The 27520-nt window shown below is 33.0% G+C and overlaps 2 protein-coding genes across 5 annotated transcripts; both read right to left on the bottom strand.

The window, feature by feature from the left end:
• Positions 1-5781, bottom strand: VTC4 (Inositol monophosphatase family protein). The gene is made up of 12 exons (XM_089717934.1): positions 5477-5781; positions 5307-5362; positions 5152-5202; positions 3960-4040; positions 3713-3816; positions 3527-3611; positions 3060-3114; positions 2914-2957; positions 1464-1532; positions 1271-1371; positions 754-810; positions 1-299 (listed from the first exon to the last, which is right to left on the bottom strand). Exons 1-12 carry the CDS (start codon positions 5487-5489, stop codon positions 203-205), a joined length of 813 nt encoding a protein of 270 aa, XP_089574060.1. The 5' UTR covers positions 5490-5781; the 3' UTR covers positions 1-202.
• Positions 5782-9664: 3883 nt separating this feature from the next.
• On the bottom strand, positions 9665-17446 carry LOC149498400 (uncharacterized). Of its 4 annotated transcripts, none has more exons than XM_089718428.1 (5): positions 17260-17446; positions 16807-16879; positions 10319-10419; positions 10138-10250; positions 9665-9909 (listed from the first exon to the last, which is right to left on the bottom strand). In XM_089718428.1, the coding sequence occupies exons 1-5, from the start codon at positions 17279-17281 to the stop codon at positions 9883-9885; spliced, it is 336 nt and encodes a 111-aa protein (XP_089574554.1). In that variant the 5' UTR covers positions 17282-17446; the 3' UTR covers positions 9665-9882. The 4 variants fall into 4 exon arrangements, with proteins under 4 accessions (XP_089574554.1, XP_089574556.1, XP_089574555.1 ...); XM_089718430.1 differs by having other exon boundaries at positions 10138-10241; XM_089718429.1 differs by having other exon boundaries at positions 10319-10416.
• Positions 17447-27520: the final 10074 nt, after the last annotated feature.

Raw genomic sequence — 27520 nt, 5'->3', positions numbered from 1 at the left:
TGATCGGGAACAATCCCATCAACGTATAAATAAACTATAATTAAGTAATAAGTAAGATAGATTCGTAACCAAGATTGATTCTAAAAATAACTAACAGTTGCTTACAAATGACAGCTCCTTCAGCTATCTGCAGTTCATTATAAGAATGACTAAATTCTTAATAGTAATTAATTTGTAACTTTGATAAATAAGAGTAGCTTTCTCATTCTGATTCCTGCAAAGCCTCAACAAATGCATCCTTCAAGAGAGGGTTTGAAGCTGCTATTCTTTGACAGGTGATGTCAAAATCTTTACCAGACCTGATGTAAAACAACCACCACCATCAAAACCTTAATACAAATTTTATAACGTTAGAAACAAAATCCAGGCATTTTTGAGTTCTCAGTGTCATGACAAATTAATATCAGAAGTTGATGTCAAGCCTGCCAGTTGTGGAACCCAAAACATTGACTGATTGCATGTGCAACTGACAAATTGATTTTTGAGTGCTACAAGAAAATGACTGATACCAGTTGAATTAAAACCCCACTATATCAGTTGGCGCCACAGAATCGGGGAATAATCTACTCTACTTGTAACAGGGGTTCAGTTCTAGAAGAAAATATAGGAGTCACCAAGATTATCGCTTATGACCACTAAGCTTTAGCTCAATGGTAGAAAAGCTCAGTGGTAGTAGAGTAATCTCCACGGCTATGAAGGTATGAGTTCAAACCCAAAAAAGAAAAAAACAAAAAAGAAAAGATTATCACTTACGGGTCATAAACAACTCCTCCAGCTTCTTCTAGAATCACAGCGCCACCTGCAACATCCCTGAGCACCAGAGTATATCATATCAATCTTGTATTACATTGAACTTTGTTGAAATAAGGCCTTAAGATATTGAAAAAAATGAAACAAGAAATGACCTTTGCTTGATTATCAATTTTAGCTAAACCTTTCAACTTTATAAACATTACAACCTTTTAGATTTGTATCAATTTTAGTCATCTCAATCTAATTAACTAAAAAAATTATATTATTTGAAGTAAATTAGAATGTTAGCTATGGATAAACAGACAAGGAGGAGATAGAAACATCATTTTATTTATGAAAATAACATTTTTATTTGACTTTAATTTTCTTAATTAAAAGTAAGATTACTAAAATCAATATCACTGAAAAGCTGAAGATAAATTTAAAGAAATAAAGAATATTGGCTTAAATTGATAATTTGTACAAAGATTATAAATGTTTTAGTCATTTGGCACTGAAATAAGTCAGAAGCACATACCATGGACCCCCAAATCCAGTTTCATAAAATAAATCAAGTCTTCCACATGCAACTCCACAAAGATTCAATGCGCAGGAGCCGCTCATCCTAATGGATCTCACCTGAGAACAAAAGAAACTGATATGAGTTTTATGGATACCAACACTTCTTTTTACCAAAGTGTGGAATTTTACATAGCAACTTCTAGTTTTACCTTAAAAAGCAAGCTGTTGATTCTGTTTGTAGTAGCATCCACAGTAGCCTTGTCACGTTTTGTTCCAGCCTGCTCTTGACAGGATTTCTTTGATCAGATCTCAACATGACAGGAACTCTAGGGAAACTTTCCAGAGTCTTTGACTTGGTTTAGTTTTCAAAAGTTTTTGTGAAGTTTAACTATGGTTTAAAAATGTTACACTCCGAAAAGGGAAAACCAAAAAAAGAGAGAAATTGAATGATTAAAATCCTAATTTCAGTATACAAACCAAACCACTGTTTCCAAGACTAATTCAATATATTAAAATTTTTAAGGTTAAAAGGGTTATATTGTAGATGTTTACACATTGATATTCTTGTTAATAAAGAAATGGTGAACCTTTCTTTTTATGTTGTTCTGTTCTATGTTAATTAAACTGTTGTAATGAATTTTTGAACTCTGGTTGTAGAAGGTCAATTTTCTCGATCCTTGTTGGCCTTCCTTGAGTACACTAACTTCATAAAACGAAAAATATTTTCATGCAATGTTGCCTGCCTAGCTATTTTAGAGAATGGCATATCACAAATATTGTACGTTATCATGTCATTGTGTAAGTTTCAGATGCAGGAAAGCAGTTTCCTAGTGTTGAGCTCTAAAAACTGCCATATAAATGGACAGCGAGAGATAGAGAGGCAAGAGGAGAGAAAATAACACTACCTTTTGAGGCACTAGGTCCTTACATAAAAGAATTATCAATTGCTAACAAAACATAGTCTATTCTGCTAGTCACATGAAAACAAAACTACCTTCTATAGCTAGAAAATTTTTACAGAAGTGCTCCCTTATATCAATGAGGCAACACCAAGGCCCAAACGAAGGTTTAACAGAACGAGAATATTTTTACAGGGGTGGATCATAAATTTAGGTGCATAAAGGAAAATTGCAATATCTAAATTTGTGGCACTAAATCAATGCCAGACTTTAAGCTCTTTTTAACCCCTGTGAACAAAATGTTCATTCTTTTGGTCATCAACAGCACATGTAAAAGACAAAAGATGACTGCAGACTCTTAATACAGAGAATGCCCAGCAAACAGTACTTAATGGAGCTGAAGTGCATGCTGCATCTGAGATGACATAAAGGTATGCAAAGACGTAACTTGTTCAATAGGATGAAATAAGTTTTCTAATGAAGAATAAAATATATTAGAACTAAACTTGTATATCTTTGGCAGGCTAAAAGACAGTTGGGAAAGGCAGACTTTGATCTGGAGTTTCTAAGAGGATTCCAGGAAATAAAATCAGCACGGAAAGCACATTCGAAGAGTCATTTTGATTAGTTTGTTAAAACTCAAGCTAAATTCTTTCTTTTTCGAACTCTCACCAACTTAACACTACCTTTTACATGTCCATATCAGAGCTAAAGCCATATCCATAGCAAAGAAGATAAAGAAAAAGGCTGAAACTCACACCTCTGTTGCAAGAAGAGACTTCACAAGCTCTGTTTTAGATGATACTGTATATTTGAGACAAGAATACAGCTAATTAAAATCTGTGGGAAGAAAAAGTACAATAAGCATATACAAACTTGAAGATTGACAATAGTGAACTCAGTTACCTTTTATAGGGTTTCCATTCAAAAAAGCACCTTTTCCTTTGATGCCCGTGAAAAGCTACAAAACAAAAATCTTAACTGTTAGTTTTTCTTAAGAAGTAACTGACTTTTCTATAACATGATTTAAAACTATAAAAATTTGTAACTCCATCATCCAGTGGAACAATGTACCACCATGTGCAGGTTATGAGCAAGAAGTAATATTAAAGACATTTGCTTGCCTAATTTCCTAGTCAGGATCAGATTCACTTCTATTCAACATTTAAATATGGACAGCGCTGACATCACGAAGGAGACAGAAACCAATAAGAATTCATCATCTGCGATAGGTGCAATCTATATAAGACCTACACGATGAAATTTATCACTCAGGCTATACATAATTCAGTTTGATAGTTCTGCATATTCTACATCATATTTCTGTCTATGTTAATTGTAGTTAAGAGTAAGTGGAACATAAGAATTCTCACCTCATTCAATATTGGGTTGTAAACGACACCTACAGTGGGAACCTTTCCAATGGTAAGGCCAATAGAAATGCACACAAATGGGAAACTGCAACCAAAATTTGTTTTGACATAACAGATAAAAGTTATATAAGCAAATAAACAACAAGAAATCACCTTCACCAAACAACAATAGAAAATGTAATTTACCCATGCACAAAGTTGGTTGTTCCATCAAGAGGATCAACTATCCATGTGGGTTCATCGGTCAGCTCTGAAACACCATTTGCAGCAGTAGTTTCTTCCCCAATGAACTAAAATTAAAACCAATAAATGGAAACTTTAGAAAGAACAAGAATAGCACTCTGAGCAGACAACATGCTCCACACTCAGCATTCAGCAATAATCCTGAACTTCATTAGCTACAAGGAGAAGAAAGGAAATATGAGGAGTCAACCTCATGTGTGGGGTAACACTCCTTGAGATGATTAAAAATGAGATCTTCACAAGCTTTGTCAGTTTCTGTGACTAAATCCACCTGCAATGTAGTAGTAAAGTAAACATTAAATATAAGTATGACTATGCTTGACTTAACTCCTCCCTCATCCCTAATCTTCAAAAAAGCCCTCATCCATCACCTAGAACAAAGCAGACTTATACACTCGATCATTCTCACTGCAGCTATTGTGTCATATAAAAATGAGAAAAAAAAAATACAACTTAATTAATAAATGCAATTTTCAAAACAAAACTTCAAGACTAGTAATAAAATGTTGACTAATCAAGCATCCTCAAAACTAAAATAATAACAGAAACATCAAAATTCTTGAATTGAATATGGCCATCCTGGGAATATTAGGAATTTGCATTAGAAAACTTAACATGTATTCAATTTTTTTCTTCCTTTAAGCTTTCAAAGCCAATCAAGAAAGTACAGTATCACTAAAATGCGGGTAAATGAAATTAGGGGTCATTAAACTTTGAGCTTGTTTCTAATTTGATTTACAGAAGATTAAGTTCTTTCAGATGAGTTGCTAAATTTTAATTTTTTTTATTTTTTTTGCCAATTTGATTACATTTGAGATTTTCTGGCAAATAGTTTACCAGAATGATTGCGATGAACGGCTAGCTTACCCATTTAAACCGACTTATCATTGTGCCTGACCCAAGTTATTGCAAACCAAAATTATATGAATCAGATGACTGTCCATGTCAGTATTTCCTGCAGATTTTTGCTGAAAAATCCCATATGTGATCAAATTGAAAAAAATAAATAAATAACTCCAGTGATTCATCTGTATCAAATTGATATATTGTGATCAAACTAGAAACAAATTCAAAGTTTAGAAATCTCCTTTGTTATTTGCCCATTAAAATGTAGTAAAGGCATGTCCTTCACAGGCAATCATATCCAATTGCATTACAAATCAAATATAAATATATCAACAAATCTGCATCTGGTTTTCAATTAAATTTATTTTATGATTTCTGATTCCAAGAATTGTTTTGTCGTGTAAACAACACATAAAAAAAAATCACTACAGATGTGAATCAACTCAATGATCAACTGATGCACCACTATTATGGCAAAATATTGTTATAAACAGATAATCAGAAATAAATAAAATAAATAAAATAAAAAGTGGTACCTGGCCCTTATGCTCAACATGCTTGGTCTGGTAAAATCCCTTGCGAATAACCTGTAAATCCACGAGAATTACGACAAAAAAAAAATAAAGAAAAAAAAAACCTCAAATTTGATTAAAGAAAAGAAAGTGAAAACGAAATTGAAAAATGGATAAACCTCGCCAGCTTTTTTGGCTGCATCAACAGCACTTTCCAGGAACGCAGATAGTGAATCTAAAAGGAAACGGGAAAAAACAATTATTGAATAGAGGCAAGCCACCAAAAAAAAAAAAAAAAAAAACCACATATCCAATTCAAAAATAAAGAAATATATAAATGGGGTTCTACCATTTTCAGCCATATTTAAATGTGAGTGAGAGATGTTGGTGATGACGATGATGAAATGTGAAAGGCTGTTCCTTCTTTGTGATTTTGTGAAGAGCTTTCACGTTGCAACAGCAGCACTAACAGCGACAATGGGCCGTTTGTTTCCCTTGTTATATACAGGGAGAGAGTTACGGACAGCGTAAGAGTTATTTCGCGCATCAAATTCCTCGGGAAAATAATAAGATGCCGTTTATGAGAAAGCTTCGCAAATAATTGAGGCATCCTCCATTTTTTTCCTTCGATTCTCACAGTTCGAATTTTGAACTCAAATTGCAAAAAGTTAGTTGTTATAACTTATAATTAAATGTATGAATTTTACTGTATTTTTCTCCTCAATAAAATCTCTTAATTTTAATAAAAATACTACATCCAGTTCCATAATACCTATGGTAGTTGAAAAATAATTTGTTCTTAAATATTTGTCACATTTATAATTTTAAGGAGTAATAAATTTTTTTTTCATATTTATCCTTTATACATGACCAATAATTATTACTTCTAACTTAATGGTTTTCTTAAAGAACTAATGTTAAATTAAAAAGTAATATAATCAATTTATTCAATAATTTATTATAATTTAGAAAAATTTAATAATTTTTTTAAAAGACGTGAAATTCTAAATATTAATATTATGAAATAGAGGTAATAATTTTTTTTTCAAGTGACCATAACATGTAAAATTTAACTTGCAAAATCACTATATTAGGAAAAGACATACTAATCAATTCAGTTAAGAAAATTAAGAGATTACTTCCTCTTTCCATATTATTTGCCACATTTAAAATTTCACACCTCTTAAGAAAATCATTAAGTTTGTCTAAATTATAATAATTATTGAGTAAATTGATTATATTGCCTTCATTTAATATTAATTTTTTAAGAAAACCATTAAATTGAAGTTATAAATATTAGTTATACACAAATGGAAAACATGAAAAAAAAGGATTTACTACTCATTGAAACCACAAATGTGACAAGTATTTTGAAACAAACTATTTTCTTAAATGTGACAAGTATTATGAAATAGAGATAGTATAAAAAAAGATTTACCTTTTTTTATTGATTCTTACAGATTGGATAAAAAAAATTATTGAATGAGGTATTCAACTCCAGGGATGAATCGAAAAAGAAATCTTTATTGGTTCTACCTCCTATTTTTTATGAAGAGAATGAATCTTTTTATCGAAGGATTAGAAAAAAATGGGTCTGGATCTCCTGCAACAATAATTTGGAAGATCCAAAACAAAAAATAATGGTATTTGCTAGCAATAACATAATGGAGGCAATCAATCAATATGGATTGATTCTAAATCTGATTCAAATCCAATATAGTACCTATATGTATTGATTCAATTCTTTTTAATGAATAGATCCGAGACAACTCGAGGTGGAGGGAAAAATACGAGGTACTTTATCGCTTAGTCTGGCTTTTATGGAAGCTTTAATAATTTATGGACCGATCGTAGCATTAGCACTTTTATTTGAGAATCCTTTTATTTAACCCTACAAAATAATAAAAAAAAATATGTATTTTTTTATTGCCTTGGACTTGCATATCAAATATTATTCTACATTTTTTAAAAAATGTATTATTATATTGTTGCTACGAAAATAAATACTCAGTTATATTTAATTATAGTTTTAGATTATGTATATTTTATATGTTATGCTTTTTTTTTTTTAATGGATGTTATGATTTTCTTTTACTATATTAAATATTAAATGGACCATAAACTAAAAAAAATACATTTTTTTTATTATATTGTAGGTTAATGAAGCCTTAGCCTATTGATTAAAGTGGAAGTTCTATTACATAAAATGATTTGTAATGTTATTTCTCTCTTATAGATTGGAGTGCCCTAATCGCAAAAAAAAAAAAAGTACAAGAACCTACCTAACATAAATTAGGAAAAAATTTAAATAGATGGGTTAATGACTTCACTTATAAACTAAATAAATTAAATTAAGTATTCGTTAAAAATGTTTCGAATTTATTCTTCTTTTTAAATGTATGGTAAGAAATACTCTCGTTTTAATAAAAATATTTAATTTCATTAGTTTGGTAATAAGTGAAGTAAGGTTATGGATTATCTTTAAATAAATTTTTTCTTATAAATTAAGATACCTAAAAGAAGAAAAAGAAATAATCATATAGGCTCCGCGTTTACTTTCACTCACTACAAAATTTAATGTATTAAATTCTTCATAAAATTTTAATTTCAATTCATAAAAATATTGTTTAAAACATATTGCTGTTGAAGTGTTTAGTAAATTAAACTAAAAAGATATATTTTTCATTTAAAAATGACATTTTTTAATATTAAATATTTTATCTTCGTTTAATATTAATCCAATTCAATCATTGGACCGGGTCGGCTCCGTTTCGAATGACTGGATCGGATGGATGTCGTACGTAGCAGGGTTTGCATCTGATAATCTAACACTAACAGTAGCTTTTTAGTTGCAAATGATGATGAGAATCTTGTCCCCAGTTGAAGAGATATGCCAAGGGATATTCTTTCTGATGCTATTGGTTCCCCAACAGCGTTAGGTGTGTGGCTACTGACTCTCAGAGATAAAACGCAAAGAGTCGGACACGCCTTCGTCCCTGCAAACAAATCTTAACCCCATTTGGAAAAATATTTATTCTCTCTTTTCTCCCTTTCAATTCCTCCAACTTCCAAATGGCAATGGTAGCGAGGCATTGCATATATACCCTTATTTTTAACTATATAGAAATTGAATTTTCTAAAAATTTAACTTCTAAAAATCAAAATCAAAACGTTTGCAATCGAAATATAACAACTTTGACTGAGTTTATAAAAGAAACAAATGTCAGAGCAAAAGGAAACTCAAAAATTTGTAAACTTTAAATTTACGGAACTGCTCTATTTCATATTTCAATAAACAGAGTAGAACAGAGTTTAAGTGCAGAAATCATGAATAGAAATCCAGGAATTCATTTCTTCCAAAAATATTGAAACTTAGTCATTCAAATACGAATGATATCAATAACTTTTCATCTTTATAAAGGCTAATCAAGTAAGTGAATAATATAAGTATAATGAAGTAAAATTTCAAGAGAAAAAAAAAAAAGAAAGAATACAAAAAGATTTATAATATTACGACACTAACATACCTGCATCCACTTCTAAAAACACCTCTTGAAATTCTTAACTATTCCATCTATTTTTAAAGGGTAAGGAACAAAACCATAGTATAAGGAATATATGTCTAACTTAGACCGAACATGTCCTATTAGATTTTCTGAGGTTTTAGTAAAACTCTAACGCTTCTGTTTTACAAAGCACATAAAACTCAGTTTAAGACGTTAATCTCTTTCAGGAGAAGGTTGCTTGATAATTCTTACAACCAGCTTTATCCCCAAAGATAAACACATTGGGTTTTCAATTTGAAAATCCCTCATCTATGAAAGATTACACATTAATAATAGATAGAGAAAAATGCAGATTAAGCACAGGAAGAACAATTCTTAAAAATCAGAGCAAGATGATGAAAATCAAAAATTGTTCTTCAAAGGTATGTTGTTGAAATCATCATTTCTATCTCAAGAATATCTCAAAGATTTAAGAACATAGATGAAGAGAATTAGGGGGCTGAAGAGTAGAAAAAATAATTTTAAAATTTGAAGGTTAAACTTATTTTAATTGTGATTATGTCAAGCCAAGTTTTTACACTTAGGAACTCAGTTTTCTTCCGTTACAAAGAAGAAAGAGACTTGAAAAATTTCAACGAGAAGAAGCATGATGTTGGCGGCAAAAAGACAACAATGAGGAGGGAAAATAAAAATGATTGTTGGGCCTTATTGCTAAAAAAACTATGTGAAGACTCCGCGTAATGCATGGATTACTTTATTACTCTAAATTATATTTTATGTAGTAATTATTTAGTACATACTGAAAATTTTGCATTCAAGTATTTATAACAATAGCTATTAAATTATACTAAAAAGTTCTTAATTTGCTATATAATATTAAAATTTTATTATTAATAATAATTAATCCTACATTTAATCATAAAATTGTTGATTTAGAATTTTAAAAATTGTCCATTTGATTTTTTGCATTTTAATTTGATGTTTTCAAATGACCTCACAAATGATTTTAAAAATGAAATTGATGACTTTTTTCATAATTGTTTAGGTAGATTTTGGATTCGATATTATGAATTTGAGTCTGAACTTGTAAAGAATTTAATTACTTCTAAATATTATAATTGCTAGAAATAATATCCTTAAATACTTTATAAATTTCCCAACTATGGGAGCCATGTTGATAGCAGGACTTTTTAGAAACACCTGCACCCAATTTTTCTGAGATTTTGACCAGCATTTGCACCTATTATTTTCACTTGACTTTGCTCCAAATATGTCCCTGCAGCAACCTCAATCTCTAGCTGATTAATTACTGGAAAAAGAAAATAAGGAGCTACATCTAAAAATCTAACTTTCGCAAAAAAAAAAAAAAAAAACACACAACTAAATGGTGAACCAAAAGGAGTTGCTTGTTCGGTGCAAACTCGATCACAATCTGCCAGAAATTCTTTTAAAGTCGTAAATATATGATATAGAGAGAGAAGTAAGGTTGATGTCCAAATATTACCTTGGTCTTCATAGGGGAAGGAGCAACCACAAGAGGTTTCACATGGTTTTGGTAATGATAGTATATTCTTGACAAAGGAGCCCTATTAGGACCAGAAGCAAATGCTACAATGGCTGATATAACATTAGTAAATGCCAGCATCACTCATATAGTAAGTTGCCATAATAGTTATATGTAGTACCTTGATGGGATAGAGCAAGAGTAGGTGCAATGGAAGGCTTAACCGTGTGCATTTGATGTGGTTGTGATCGAGCAAATGGAGGAATGCTTGAACCCAACCTGCTGTTAGAAATAGAACAATCTCATGTGTTATCCATTCATAACAATATATATATTTACCGTTAACATATCCAATCTCAATTTTATGAGTGCTTTTACTCCATGGATTATGGGAACCTCCATATTTATCACAAAACTTAAGTAACTCAAAATATTATAACAATCATATCTGACCATCCTAGTTGTTTGAAAACACCAAACTTCTATAGATGGAAAAATAAGCACAGTCTCATAAATGATTCGAAATGCTTGAGTCAGAAACATTAGAAAATGTTATGTTTTAAATCATAAAGAACAATCACTTGGTGCAATTGTATATTGGGAGTAATTTCTGCTATGGAGTTACACTTGAATCTGCCTCCCTGTTTCTTGTTTCTAGTGCGACTAATATTCCTTGAAACCTCTTTGACTACCAGTAATACATTAATTGCTTCCTATTCTCTGCCATTTTAAAGGGAAAGTAAACATCAACTACTAAAAACTACCCGTTATATTTTTGAGGTATTGCAATCACTACAGGGTGTGGAAAAAAGATACTGACCTCGGCAAGTTGATATGTGATTATGAATTTGAAAGTGTTCTAAAACTAATTTGTACACTTTCCCATGATTGATCATGTTAAAATTGCTTTATAATTCTAAGATTCACACTACTAGTCCTTTGGTGGCTAAGAAACATGTTTCTCATGGCTTATACTAGTCTTTTGGTGGCTTCAATGTTGGTTCACATTACTAGTTTTTTGGTGGCTTCAATGTTTCACACTACTAGTCTTTTGGTGGGTAAGAAAATTCAATATTGGTTGGCAATGTTGGTGAGCTAACTTGGACTAGGATGGCACATCTTCAACAATGGAAAGAAGACTTGAAATTTGTTCACATGGTGATACACCTCTATATAAGGCAACCTTGCTTGGAGCACATTTAGAAGATCAACCAAGTGAAATTCATCCAAGAAAGAAATCCTCCAAGAGCATTTCTCTAAGTTATCCACTCTCTTCATATACCACCTTTTTTTCATTTATACACACTCTTACCATATTCATTGAGTGTAGTGAGGTGTTATCTTGAGTGTATTTTTGTGTGGGTGTAAAATTACTTGTATCTCCATATTTTTCATAGTGCATTTACTTCTCTCTCGCCCCGTGGTTTTTTCCCTCTACATTGGAGGGTTTCCACGTAAATCTTGTGTCTCTTCCATTTATTATTTTACTTCTCATTTTATCATCAATTATCGAAACTAAATATTTATCCATTACCACGCTAAATTCCGCAACAAACTGGTATCAGAGCGTTGTAATATTTATTTGGATTTCACAACATGGCTTCTGTCATGAAATTTGATGTTGAGAAGTTTGATGGAAAAATCAGTTTTGGCATTTGGCGAGTTCAGATGATGGCCGTTCTCACCCAGCATCGGTTGAAAAAGGCCCTTGCAGGAAAGGCGAAAAAGCCGAACACCATGTCGGATGAAGATTGGGAAGAGTTAGATGAAAAAGCCTTGTCAGCAATCCAACTTTGTTTATCCAAAGAAGTTCTGCGAGAGGTTATCAAGGAGGATACAGCTGCAGGTTTATGGCTTAAGTTGGAGTCATTGTATATGACGAAGAGTCTTGCCAACATTATTCGTCTCAAGGAGCGCCTCTATACCATTAAGATGGTCGAAGGTACACCCATTCAAACTCACCTTGATGAGTTTAATTCCATCATAGTTGATTTGGAAAATTTAGATGTTGAAATTAATGATGAAGATAAAGCTGTTTTGTTAGTTTGCTCACTCCCCCGATCTTACCGTAACTTTAAAGATATTATGTTATACGGTGGTAATGAGACCCTAACCTTTGATGATGTCAAACAAAATCTCTTGTCAAAAGAAAAATATGACTATGAGAATAATTCAAAGGATGAAGCTGAAGGGTTAATTGTTAGGGGGAGAACTATGGATCACAGTAGTAGCAGTAGAAGTAAATCCAGATCAAAGTCTAGAGGCCGAGATAATAAGAAATTTTGTCGCTATTGCAAGAAAAAGGGACATGTAATTTCAGAATGTTTTAAGTTGAAAAATAAGCAGCAAAAGGGCGAAAACAAAAATCAGAAGAATTCAGAAAATTCAGCTGAAGCAAGTATTGCACAAAAAGAGTCTGAAGGTGAAGTTTTGTCTGTTACTGATTTTGGAACTAGATCTAAAACGGAGTGGATTCTAGATTCTGCTTGTTCCTATCACATGTGTCCCCATAAAGATTGGTTTACCACTTATGAATCTGTTGATTGTGGTATTGTCTTAATGGGGAATAATGCTCAGTGTAAAGTTGTTGGAAAAGGAACAATTAGAATTAAAATGCATGATGGCATGATTAGAACTTTAACCGGTGTTAGACATGTTCCCGACTTGAAACGGAACCTTATCTCTCTTGGCACCCTGGAGTCCCTTGGGTGTAAATATGCAGCTGAAGGTGGAGTTCTAAAGGTCTCTAAAGGTGCCCTTATTTTAATGAAAGCTAACAGATCTGGAAGCTTGTATGTGTTGCAGGGATCTACTGTTATAAGTTCTGCTGCTGTATCATTATCTATGTCAGATTCAGATGTCACAAAATTATGGCATATGCGACTTGGCCATATGAGTGAAAAAGGAATGACCATCCTGAGCAAGAGAGGTCTTTTGTGCGGTCAGAATACCGGTAGGTTGGAGTTCTGTGAACATTGCATTCTCGGTAAACAGAAAAGATTAACTTTCGGTACCGGAATTCATAGAACCAAAGGTACTCTTGACTATATTCATTCAGATCTTTGGGGACCCTCACGTGTTCCTTCAAAAGGAGGACATCGTTACATGCTGACCATCATTGATGATTTTTCTCGTAAAGTCTGGGCTTATTTTTTAAAGCACAAAGATGAAGTTTTTTCCACTTTTAAGAAGTGGAAGATTTTGATGGAAAACCAGACAGGGAAGAAGGTCAAGCGACTCAGGACCGATAATGGTCTAGAATTTTGTGGAGGTGATTTCAACGCATTCTGCGAAAATGAAGGCATTGTGAGACACCGTACAGTTGCTGGTACGCCTCAACAAAATGGCGTTGCAGAACGAATGAACAGGACATTGATGGAGAGAGTTCGTTGCATGCTCTCTAATGCTGCCTTGCCTAAAGAATTTTGGGCCGAAGCTGCATCTACCTCATGTTATTTGGTGAATCGTTCCCCACACACATCACTCGACTTCAAGATTCCAGAGGAAGTTTGGTCAGGTAATCCTGTTGATTATTCAAATTTGAAAATTTTTGGATGTCCTGCATATGCACATGTCAATCAGGGAAAATTAGAGCCTAGAGCTCGAAAATGCATATTTATTGGTTATGCATCTGGTGTGAAAGGGTATCGCTTGTGGTGTCCTGAACTTAAGAAAGTAATTATCAGTAGGGACGTTACTTTCAATGAAAATGTGCTAATTCTCCCTGAAAAAGAAACTGTCAGTTCTTCTCCTTCTGACACAGGTGATTCGAAGAAAACCGACGAGAAGGTGGAGCTTGAGTTTGAAATACCAACTCCTAGCAAAGAGAATATTTCCTCATCTCCGATCACATCGGAGGTTCCTGATTCCACTGAACCAGATCGTCGTGAAAACTATTCTATTGCCAGAGATAGACCCAGGAGAGAAATCAAACGGCCTGAAAGATATAATGAAGGGAATTTGGTTGCTTATGCTCTTGCTGTTGCAGAGGATACAGTTGAAGGTGGAGAACCTCACACATACTCTGAAGCAATCTCATGTCCTAATTCTTCTGAGTGGCAAGTTGCGATGCAAGAAGAAATTGAATCTCTGCACAAGAATGATACTTGGCAGTTGGTGAAATTACCAAAAGGCCAAAGAGTTGTAGGCTGTAAATGGGTCTATAAGAAGAAAGAAGGCAATCCCGGAGTTGAAGATGCAAGATATAAAGCACGTTTAGTTGCTAAAGGCTACACTCAAAAACATGGTGTAGACTTTAATGAAGTGTTTTCTCCTGTTGTTCGTCACACTTCTATACGTGTACTTCTTGCCCTTGTTGCCTTGCAGGATCTTAAATTAGAACAACTTGATGTCAAGACTGCTTTCTTACATGGAGAGCTCGAGGAGCAGATTTATATGCAACAACCAGAAGGATTTGTTGTTCCTGGAAAAGAAGACTATGTTTGTCACTTGAAGAAGTCTCTTTATGGACTAAAACAGTCCCCAAGACAATGGTACAAAAGGTTTGATTCCTTTATGGTTGAGCATGGGTATTGTCGTAGTCAGTATGATAATTGTGTTTATCACAAGAAGTTTTCAGATGGATCTTTTGTCTACTTATTGTTATATGTTGATGACATGCTAATTGCTGCTCGTGATAAGTCACTAATCAAAGAATTGAAAGATCAGTTGAGCAGTGAATTTGAGATGAAAGATCTTGGTGCTGCAAAGAAAATTCTTGGTATGGAGATTCATAGAGACCGATCAGTTGGAAAATTGTATTTATCTCAAAGAAATTACATTGAGAAGGTTCTTGAGAGATTCAACATGAATAACTCAAAACCTGTGAGTACTCCTCTTGCAGCTCATTTTAAATTATCATCTGATTTTTGCCCTCAGTCTAATGAAGAGAAAGAGCAATTGTCACATGTGCCCTATTCTAGTGCAGTTGGTAGTCTTATGTATGCTATGGTATGCACTAGACCTGATCTTGCACAGGCAATTAGTGTTGTGAGCAGATATATGAGTAATCCAGGTAAAGAACATTGGCAAGCAGTTAAATGGATATTTCGTTACTTGAAAGGTTCTGTGGACACTGGATTGGTTTTTGATAGGAATAAGGTGACACCGAATATTATTGTTGGATATGTTGACTCTGATTATGCAGGTGATCTTGATAAGAGAAGGTCTTTGTCAGGTTATGTATTTACTTTATGCAATTCTGCCATTAGCTGGAAAGCTAGCCTCCAGTCCATTGTGGCACTGTCAACTACGGAGGCAGAATATATTGCAATCACGGAAGGAGTCAAAGAAGCAATCTGGTTAAGAGGTTTGGTTACTGATCTTGGTTTAACCCAAGATGTTGTTACTGTATTTTGTGATAGTCAAAGTGCTATTCATTTAACTAAAAATCAAATGTATCATGAAAGAACCAAGCACATTGATGTGAGGCAATATTTTATTCGGGATGTTGTGGCAGATGGGAAGATCATCGTGAAGAAAATTGCTACAACTCATAATCCTGCGGATATGCTCACGAAACCAGTTCCAAATCTCAAGTTCAAGCATTGCTTGGACTTGATCAGTGTTCACCAATTCTAAAGGCCCTTTGGGGCATGGCGAGAAAGGAATATGCACATCATTTTGTAAGGAGATCATCTTAGAATTTAAGTCAAGGTGGAGATTGTTAAAATTGCTTTATAATTCTAAGATTCACACTACTAGTCCTTTGGTGGCTAAGAAACATGTTTCTCATGGCTTATACTAGTCTTTTGGTGGCTTCAATGTTGGTTCACATTACTAGTTTTTTGGTGGCTTCAATGTTTCACACTACTAGTCTTTTGGTGGGTAAGAAAATTCAATATTGGTTGGCAATGTTGGTGAGCTAACTTGGACTAGGATGGCACATCTTCAACAATGGAAAGAAGACTTGAAATTTGTTCACATGGTGATACACCTCTATATAAGGCAACCTTGCTTGGAGCACATTTAGAAGATCAACCAAGTGAAATTCATCCAAGAAAGAAATCCTCCAAGAGCATTTCTCTAAGTTATCCACTCTCTTCATATACCACCTTTTTTTCATTTATACACACTCTTACCATATTCATTGAGTGTAGTGAGGTGTTATCTTGAGTGTATTTTTGTGTGGGTGTAAAATTACTTGTATCTCCATATTTTTCATAGTGCATTTACTTCTCTCTCGCCCCGTGGTTTTTTCCCTCTACATTGGAGGGTTTCCACGTAAATCTTGTGTCTCTTCCATTTATTATTTTACTTCTCATTTTATCATCAATTATCGAAACTAAATATTTATCCATTACCACGCTAAATTCCGCAACAGATCATTCCCTGGACAATATAAATATACAAAATAATTATTTTGGTTTACTCTGTCTTTATTGCAATGAAATCCAAAAATCATATAAAGAAAGAATACTTTAATCAATTAAGTCTCTTAATAACTGAACAAAAACTAAACTCCTAAATAGAATACAAATTCCTCCATTTTTCTTCATCTTTCCTCATCTTTACATTAATCAATTGTCTCTGTTAAATGCTAAACCTCAAAAAGTTATTAAAGACTTGTAACCAAATGAAGGAGACTAGAATAAAAATAAAATAAAAATAAAAGCTTTTACGTATTCTTTTTTAGAGATGTCAATCGCTTGATAGATGAGAATAAAATACCTGTGAGAGAGGAAAGAGAGTCCAGAATTATATTGTTTCTTGGTATGGGGTGATTGGTAGCTGGTTTTATTTTCTGTAAAGGGAAAGAGAGTCAGAAAGAAGGAGATCATTGATAGAGTTTTCGTTGGACAGACAAAGGAAATCACAGTTTTAGTGTACAAGAAAATAGGGATGAGATATAGACTTTCAAAATTAGAACTGGAAAAAAAAATTATTAATTTAACCACAAGTAAAAATCTTATTTAATTAATTAACCAAAAAAATAACTATCTGAATTCAGGAGAACAATAGATTAGCAATAGAGTTTGGAGCCGCTTGATCAGCGCTCATGAATCGATGAAATTCTTGATCATATTATCAAGGGACATGTTAAAAAAAAACAAATGAAAAATAAGGAAAAGATATAAGTAAATAAAAAAGGAAATAACAGAAGAAAAAATAACAATCACTCACCTAGAATAGAAGACGAAGCCATGTACAGATTGAGAACTAAGAAGACGAATCATCTATCTCAGAGATCTATTTTTACCCAATGATCTTTTTTCTTATTGATGATCCAATACGAGCTTAGATAGATATGGTGAAATTTTAAAAGCATTGATTATCATCCTAAAATATTAATTTTTCAATTTAAAAATATTTTAACAGCCAATCAAATTATAAAAATAAATAAAAAATTATAATAAAAAAATAAAAAGTGCAAAAATTATAAAAAAAGAAAAATAGAAATACTCAATGAATAGAGTAACATGTCAGCTTCACACGGATATTTTTGGCTTCAACATTATATAAATATATAGATAGGGAAGTTCGATTTGGTGAAATCTTAGCCAATCAATTTTGAGTTCTAAAATTGCCTCTAAAATGTTTTTTTTTTTTTTTTTTTTTTTTTTTTTTTTTTTTTTATAGTAAACCTCATTTTTGAATTTTAAAACAACTTTTTATGAAAAAAATTTTATCAATAATATTCCAAGGATTAAAATGTTGAATTTAAGATCAGCTTTGAACTACTAAATAATTATAGAAAGATTTTACAAAAATATATTTTGTGCTTAGAAATTGCATTTTAATCTTTCTATTTTATATAAATCCAAATAATTCTATTGACTAAGATACTAGTCAATAATCTTCAAAGTATCTTCAACAATTCTTCAATATTGGACTAATAAGATTAATTCTTCACTTTTTTTTAACCTGAATATTCTTCAATAATAATTTTCAATTTATTTGTTTTGTTATTCATCGAAACACTAGGGATTTTAATTTTGAGACAACACAAAGTTCTTCTCTTGTTCTTTGTGAGAAGGACTTGAAGGTAAATGTGCGTCTTCCCCTCCAACAGGAGTTGTGTGACTATCTTAATCATGTTGGAATGACTGTATCTCAACTTGCTCCAAGAGTTTAAGAATTATGCTCGGGCATTCTTGCCGAGCTAGCTAATTTTAAATTAAATCTATATATAGTTAATACTTTATATTATTTTAACAATCGGGGAAAAGAAGATCATGCTCATTTAGTTGCTACAAATAAGTGTAGTAATTTTTATGGAAAGCACACTTTTATAAAAGGATAGATGGAAAGAGAGATTTTTGTTTTTAAGAATCCTCAAGGGTTCGGGGTTAGTAGTTGGTGTCATGAAGTACCTAAATTTTTTGAAAAAGGGGTTAACTAAATAGAGGCTTTTTTTTCCAAAATGGTGTTTTGCAAAAAAATTTAATTCCCAAAATGGTGTTCTCTAAAAAATATTTACTAAAATGGTGTTTTGTTGACATTTCAAATGCTTTTGTTGTAGTCAGTGTAACAAACAAATGTATTGTTACACTATGACTACAACAAAGATCATCATTAGATATATTTATTATTTACTTTATTTTATATTTAAAATATTCTTATCCTCCATATAATTTAATACTCAATCTCCATAACCTAACATAATTTTATATTTAGAATATTCTCTAACTCATAAATAAGTTGTATAGAAAGATATGCAACAAAAATAATAACTTTAGGGATATCAAATTATTTATAACTAACATTACTTAGTCTAAAATAATAATTAAATTAAAATGACATTTCTATGTAAAACTCGTATCAAAATATTAGAAGTCGAATATGTCGTTTATAATAATTAATATTATAAATTAACAAAAAAAAACTACTATAAAAACTTACCAGAAAGCATGAATCTTTAAATCTGACTTGTCACACTTTATGTGATGAGCAGTAGAGTAGTAGTAGAAAATAACAATATGTAGTGTATAAATTTTTATTTAAAGATAGCAGGACAAAGAAAGAAAAATAACAAAATCATGCACCACAGTGAAACAACATTATAAGACGTTGGAGAGAGACTTCATATAAAGTTGTGGAGTTGTGGAATACCTATTGTTCTACTAATAATGTAACAATTGTAAAGATAATTTACGCATAAAATTCCAGTTTTCTCTGAAGATGACGATACGAAAAACCCTTTATGATTCCCTGCCCCATTTTTATTCCCTTGCGCTATTTTTTATTCCATGGGCGATTCTAAAAATCTCTATTACACTTACAGTGTAACAATGTGTCCTTTTATCGTAGGAAGCTTAATCTTACTTTTCATACCTTACTTTGCATATCTTTTCAAAGCGTAGAATATATTCTGTCTGATATTGTGACATTATTTCACTTATAGTGTAACATTCAATAAGTAGAGATGAGAGAGACTAGTTGCATGTAAAGCAGTTGGACAACGTTAAAACAAATTAAAATTTATTGCTGTTGTTGCAGGCATAGTGTAACAACGCATTTGTTACACTATGACTAAAACAAAAGCCTTTGAAATATCAACAAAACATCATTCTTGTAAATATTTTTCATAGAACACCATTTTGGGAAATACTTTTTTTGCAAAACACATTTTTGGGAAAAAAGCCCACTAAATAGGATAGCAAGTGTGCAAAGGCTTTGTGGAAATATATAGAGAAGCCTTTAAATATTCAAATAGTTCTCGAATGAAGTATCCAATTGTTTGCTCAGTAAAGCACTCTTATAAGACAGGAAGAAAGAAACGTATTTATTTTTCCCTATCATTTTATTGAGTGAATTTCAACTGACCTTTTAACATTTTCTTTTCTTTGTAGATATGACTTCAAAAGAATATTTGAAGAAACTAAACGAGGAGAGGAAAAAGAGAGCAAAGAGCAAATCTATTACTAAAGCCAATGATAAAACAAAGAGAAAGGAAGGGCTTTTTCTCAATGATGAGGATGAGCAAGTGCAAAAAGAATCTACCATTCAAGAATCTCTAGCTGTCAAACATCGCATTGAATCTGTTGAGCTTCATACTAAGATTCAGGATATTTCTGGTGGGCTTCACACCAAGATTCAAGAAAGTCCTAGTGATCAGTAAAGAAATCTAGGTGGTGAGAATGTAATTACTAAGCCCATTTTGGGAGGTCAGGCTGTAATTGCAATTGAAGAAACTTTTTACAGACAATCAAGGAAAAAAGCTCAGGAAGAATCTTCTAAGGTTTTTGAGCATAGTTCAAAGCGTCCAAATATTAAAGCCTTCATTTATGGTGCTACAACTTCAATTTTGCATAGTACTGTGAATAAAGATTTATCCGAGCTCTGTTTCTTGGTCGGGACTATAATTATTTTGACAATATAGAGGAGAGTGTTATTCTAGAGGGAATAGATGTTAACCTTTTTTGCTGAGTTAACTTTTCTTTCTTCTTTCTCTCCTTCCTTTTCTTTTTTTTTTTTTTTAAATAAAATAACATCTTTTGTTGTTGTTTCTGATAGAGATATACTATTAACCATGCATAATTAATAGTATAGCTATGAATGATTTTCTATTGACAATTATTTCTTTGTATTTAATTGGAAATTTGCATTAAATAAATGTTATTAGCATATGAATAATAATTGTGATTAGTACATTTTGTATGTATTTAATTGGACCAAGTAGAGAATGGATGTTTAGTACTGACTGTTAAACATATTCTCTAGGACATTAGAAATAATGTTTATTGTTCTTAATCTTGATTTATTTTAATATGAGCAAACATTGATTGTCTTGTGCTTTGATTCATTAAAGGGTGAGTTTCATTATTGGAATAATATTCTCGGTGAATTGGGCAAAGATTTTTTGTGTTTGTGAAATATTAATTAATGATAGAATCCATGTCTCGGTTTAGAGATTGATGATGCACTTTAAGTAAGCTTATAAGGTTTCATAGTGTAAACCCTGCAGGTGGATATTGAATCCGACACATGAAATAAGTTGAGCGACAATCTTAAAGTTATATTGTGATTTAAATAAATTGTCAGTAAGTTATTTAAATGACAGCATCTGTAATCTTAACATGGGGAACATTATTTTATTATGTTGTGGAATAGTAAAATAAATAAGGAGTTCAGTCATGAGTTTTTAGTGGAATAATTCATGATTAATTATAATAAGAATATGTTGGTCTACATAGGTTCTTATTATAATTAGTAGCCTGATTTATTTTATTCCTGCGGTCCCTGTAGTGCCCTAATTATTTGGAAAGTTAAGGGTGTATTAAATAATAGATAAATTATTTAGTTTTAAAATAATTGATTTTATTTTAATTAAATAATTTTTTATTTAATTTATTTTATATTAAAAAATATCTTCCTATCGAAGAGAGGTTTTTTAATATAAGATTGGAAAACCCTAAGAATAGATAGACGCACGTTATTCTATTCTCTGCCACTCAGAGAGTTCCAAAAGAGAGATAGTTAGGGATTACTGCAGAAGATCGTGGGTGACTCCAAGATCTCTGGAAAGAAGACCGGTGAGCGATTCTGCGCTTCAAGAGGTCAGTTTATTGATTTGTTCGATAATGTTTTTAGTTTGCCTCATATGGTTTCGATAAGGGTTGTTTCCGCTTTATACCCGCTCCCATCAATTGGTATCAGAGCCATACGAAACTGTATGATGGTAGCTATTTTGTCATGTTTCAATCGTGTATCTATTATCTGTTTTGATTGTTTGATTGGTACATGGTTAAGAGAGCTTCAAGAGTTTTTGAAGGACAGCAGCACAAAAGTGCAGTACCTGATACAAATTTTTTTTGAAACTGTAGTTTTTAATGGGCAATTAATATAAAAAAAAAACAAGCATATATATATATATATATATATATATATATATATATATATATATATATATATTTTGGGTGTTGTTTCGATGAACAGGAGAGGGGCAAGAAAAGACAAAATTTTGTTTTTGTTTTGAAGATCAGTAGAGGGGCAAGAAAAAAAAAAAAAAAAAAAAAAAAAAAAAGGCCCAGCAGCGTTAATGCAGGTTGAAGGGAAAAAGGGGCGGCGGCTAGGGCTTCTTCGTGAAGAAGAAGCTGCTGCTTGCCAAATTTCCCTTCTGGTCCCTCAATTTGTTAAATTTTATATTTTGACCCCTGATCTTTAAGTTGTTATTTTTTGACCCTGGATCTTCTGTTTATTATATTTTAACCCCTGAACTTTAATTTTTTATATTTTGACCCAGAAAGTATCAGTTATTCCGTTTTAGCCCCCTGGAGTTATTTAAATTATAAAGTGACCCTGATTGTTTCTGGTATTATTAAAATTGCCTAGATGTTTTCCGATTTTTGCAATTTTGGCCCAATAGTTTCTGTTTTATGCAAAATAGTCCAAACAAGTTCTGAAATTTGCGAAATGGCCCAGAATGTTTCTGTTTTTGCAAGATAAATCCAGAATGTTTTAATTTATTTGCATAAATAGACCAGAACACTAAATTTTAACATTTTCAACCAAAAAATGTTAATTTTATTTGCAAAATTGTCTTAAAAATATATTATTTTGCAATTTTGATTATAATTAATTTATTTTAATTATATGAATTAATTTGTGAGTGGTTTTTTATTACTTTCTAGTTGTAATTATTTGCATTTCTTCCCCATCGGAAGATGTCATGTTTTAATATAATTACTGAGCTAGTCTAATTTGTCTGTATTGATTTAACTCTCCATCTGAGTAAATTAATTAGTGACATGAATTAGATGTAATATTTTCTCACACATTAATGTTAATTTAAGAGGCATGTTATCTCCCATCGAGTAGTATGTGCCGGTCTTATCTAATTATAATATGCAAAACATGTGATTGGTTGAATTCTCCCATCGAGGTTGCTATTCATGAATGTTGTGAATGTGTATTTTTTTTGAATTGTGATATCAAAGTTGTATATTTGCAATTTGATTTATTCAATGTTTATTATTGATATGCTATTTTGTTTAATGCATGAAATAGAAATGGCATCATTCAGTCCCCTTGCAAACATCTTAACCCAAAACAAACTTGAGGGTCCAAACTATGTTGACTGGAAGAGGAATTTGGACATTTTGCTTACTGCTGAGGAGTATAAGTTTGTGCTTACTGAAGTTTGTCCTGAAAAACCCGGTGAGGGTGCCTCTGAGGAGGTCACCAGAGCTTACCAGAAATGGGTTAAAGCTGATGAGATGGCGCGATGTTACATTTTGGCTTCTGTGTCAAATGTTTTGCAACATCAGCATCAGAAGATGGACACAGCTTTTGACATGCTCGAAAATCTCAAGGAGATGTTTGGAGATCAAACTAGTGCAGCAAGGCAAAATGCACTGAGGGAGATTCTTACTTCCAAAATGGAGGAGGGAACTCCAGTTAGAACTCATGTCTTGAAGATGATGAGTCTTCTGAATGACATGGAGGTTCTTGGTGCTGAGGTTGACAATGCTACACAGATAGAAATGATCTTGAACACTTTGCCAGCCAGTTTTCAGCAATTTCGTTTGAACTATAACATGAATAAGATGGATTTCACTCTGTCTAAGTTGCTGAATGAGCTGGTGGCTGCTGAGACTATCATTAAGCAAGGAGCTGCACCTGTTGTGCTTAATGTTGAGCGAGGTTCTTCTTCTGCCCAGAACAAGGGTAAGAAGAAGAAAAATGCTCACAAGACTAAGCCTAAAACAAGTGGTGCATCTACTAGTGCAAGTGTTGCTGTGAAAAAGCCTAAGGGTAAGTGTTTTCACTGCAAACAACCTGGGCACTGGAAGTCACAATGTCCAACCTGGTTAGCCAAGAAAAAGCAAGGTATGTCTCTGTTTTATATGCTGATAGTTGAAACTTGTTTAGCGGTGTTGACTACACTCCAATGGTGTGTAGATTCTGGAGCCACTAATCATGTCTGCAATTCATTGCAGGGGTTTCAGGTAACTCGTCAGCTAAATAAAGGAGATGTAAGCATTTTTCTGGGAAATGGCACAGAAGTTGCAGTTCTAGCTATAGGAAATGTTTCTTTGAATTTTGAGAATAATAGAACTTTGTTTTTGAAGGATGTTTTATATGTACCTTCAATTAGAAGGAATTTAATTTCAGTTTCTAGTTTGAGCAAGAATGGATATTCGGTTTGTTTTAATGAATTTTATGATGATTCTGTCGTTATTAAATTTAGAAAACAAATGATATGTTCTGGCTCAATGATTGATGATCTTTTTATTCTCAAAGTTTCACCTGAATTGCAAATTCCTAATTCTGAAGTTAATAACTTTGATGTCATTGTTCCATTGAAAAGAAAACGTCCTATTGAATTTAGTCATACTTATTTGTGGCATTTAAGGCTTGGTCATATTAATTTAGATAGGATTTCTAGGTTGGTCAAGGATGGACCATTGAGTTCATTGAAAGTGGAGGCACTACCAACCTGTGAATCTTGTTTAGAAGGTAAAATGACTAAGAGGCCTTTTCCTATAAAGGGTAATAGAACTAATGATGTACTTGAATTAATTCATTTTGATTTGTGTGGTCCAATGAGTGTCCAAGCTAGGGGTGGTTTTGAGTATTTTGTGACTTTCACAGATGATTACTCAAGATATGGATACATTTACCTGTTGCGCCGTAAGTCTGAATGCTTTGAGAAATTCAAAGAGTTCAAGGCAGAAACGGAGAAACGACATGGAAAATATATCAAGTCGTTACGGTCTGACCGTGGTGGCGAATACCTCTCTAGGGAATTCATTACTTATTTATCAGAACAAGGAATTACTTCACAGTTGTCTGCACCTGGTATGCCACAACAGAATGGTGTAGCAGAAAGAAGAAATAGGACGCTTATGGAAATGGTTAGATCAATGATGAGTTATTCAGATTTGCCCATTTCGTTTTGGGGGTATGCCATAGAAACGGCAGCATATATTCTGAATTTGGTTCCATCTAAGTCAGTACCTAAAACTCCTACAGAACTGTGGACTGGGCGAAAGCCAAGTCTAAGACATGTTCGAATGTGGGGTTGTCCAGCCCATGTGCTGAAAGGGAAAGCAGATAAGTTGGAATCAAAAACAGACTTATGCTTCTTTATTGGATATCCTAGAGGAACAAAAGGTGGTTTATTTTATAGTTCTCAAGATAAAACGGTCATTGTTAGCACCAATGCACATTATCTTGAGGAAGACTATATTAAAAACCATATTCCCAAAAGTCAATTAGCCTTGTATGAATTGAGAGGAGAAAATATACCAACTAGAACCTTTCCATTAGAACAACAACCTAAACCATCAATGGTTGGAGCTGACATTCCATTGCCTAGTCGTAGTGGAAGACATGTTAGTCGACCAGTAAATCAACATCAGCCTGAATATTCAGTACCTAACATTTCACTACCACCTGAAAGTAGTGGGAGTTATGTAGAAACTGAAGTGGCAGCTGTTGATCCAAATATACAGGAGCACAATGTTGGGGCTTCTAACATTTCATTGCCTCCTGGTGATGACAGACATGTTGAAGTTCCAAAACATGATCAAGATGTAGTCCCACCAGTCATGGACTTGCCGGCTTTACAGCCACAGCAAAATGAAAGTGTGATTGCAGAACCTGTAGTACTTCGTCGTAGTGGGAGAATTAGACGACCACCGGTTCGATATACACTTTTGGGAGAAGCTTTTGATAGAATCCCTGAAGAAGTGAATATTGAACCTGTCTGTTACGATGAAGCACTACAAGATAAAGATGCTGATAAGTGGCTTGTAGCTATGAAATCTGAGATGGAGTCCATGTACTCTAATCAAGTCTGGGAACTTGTAGAACCACCTGAAGGGCTTAAACCCATCGGATGTAAGTGGATCTATAAGAAAAAGAGGGGTATAGACGGTAAAGTGCAAACTTATAAGGCAAGGCTTGTTGCGAAAGGGTTTACTCAGAAAGAAGGGATCGATTATGAGGAAACTTTTTCGCCGGTAGCCATGCTAAAGTCTATTAGAACTCTTCTATCCATTGCAACTCATTATGATTATGAGATTTGGCAAATGGATGTCAAGACAGCTTTCCTAAATGGAAGTCTTGATGAATGCATCTATATGAAGCAACCAGAAGGTTTCATAAACAATGGACAAGAAAATTTGCTTTGCAAATTGAATAGGTCCATTTATGGGCTTAAACAAGCATCTAGGTCATGGAATACTTGTTTTGACCAGGCGATCAAAAGTTTTGGCTTTGATCAGTGTCATGATGAGTCTTGTGTGTATAAGAAATGGAATGGTAGTAAGGTTGTTTTTCTGGTACTATATGTGGATGATATTCTGCTTATAGGGAATTGTGTAGGTATGCTGAATTCTGTCAAAGATTGGCTATCCCAACGTTTTGATATGAAGGATTTGGGAGAGGCTGCTCATATTCTTGGGATTAAGCTTATGCGAGATCGTAAGAAAAGGATGATTGGCTTATCTCAAGCACTTTATATTGATACCATTCTTGCTCGTTTCAGCATGCAGGATTCCAAGAAGGGTTTTCTTCCCTTTAGACATGGAATCACTCTATCTAAGGACCAATGTCCTAAGACACCTGAGGAGATAGAGAACATGAAGGCAGTTCCATATGCTTCTGCAGTTGGAAGCCTTATGTATGCAATGTTGTGTACCAGACCTGATATCTGTTTTGCTGTTGGCATGGTTAGCAGATTTCAATCTAATCCTGGGCGAGAACACTGGACTGTAGTCAAGCATATAATCAAGTACTTGAAAAGGACTAGGGATTATATGTTAGTTTATCAATCTGACGATCTTGTACCCATTGGGTATACAGATTCGGATTTTCAGACTGATAAGGACTCTCGGAAGTCAACCTCTGGTAATGTTTTTGTCTTGGGAGGTGGAGCCATAAGTTGGAGGAGTATTAAGCAAACTTGTGTTGCTGACTCCACCATGGAAGCTGAATATGTGGCATCTTCTGAAGCTGCAAAGGAAGCTGTATGGCTTAGGAACTTCCTTATGGATCTAGGCGTAGTTTCTTCAGTGCAATTGCCTATTACACTTTATTGTGATAATAGTGGGGCAGTTGCAAACTCGAAGGAGCCACGGAGCCATAAAAGGGCAAAACACATTGAGAGGAAGTATCATTTGATACGAGACATAGTTCAAAGGGGAGATGTGATAGTGACAAAGATTGCATCGGAAAACAACCTGGCAGATCCTTTTACAAAAAGCTTACCAGCAAAGACTTTTGACAGTCATGTAGAAGGAATGGGAGTTAAAGTTATAGATGCATGGTTATAAGTCTAAGTGGGAGATTGATAGAGATATACTATTAACCATGCATAATTAATAGTATAGCTATGAATGATTTTCTATTGACAATTATTTCTTTGTATTTAATTGGAAATTTGCATTAAATAAATGTTATTAGCATATGAATAATAATTGTGATTAGTACATTT

This window comes from Jatropha curcas, chromosome 2, assembly GCF_041381405.1.
Source record: "Jatropha curcas cultivar XTBG-Jc1 chromosome 2, XTBG_Jcur_1.0, whole genome shotgun sequence".
Taxonomy (NCBI): domain Eukaryota; kingdom Viridiplantae; phylum Streptophyta; class Magnoliopsida; order Malpighiales; family Euphorbiaceae; genus Jatropha; species Jatropha curcas.
The sequence above is the reverse complement of the archived record's forward strand: the minus strand, read 5'-3'. Positions and strand labels throughout refer to the sequence as shown.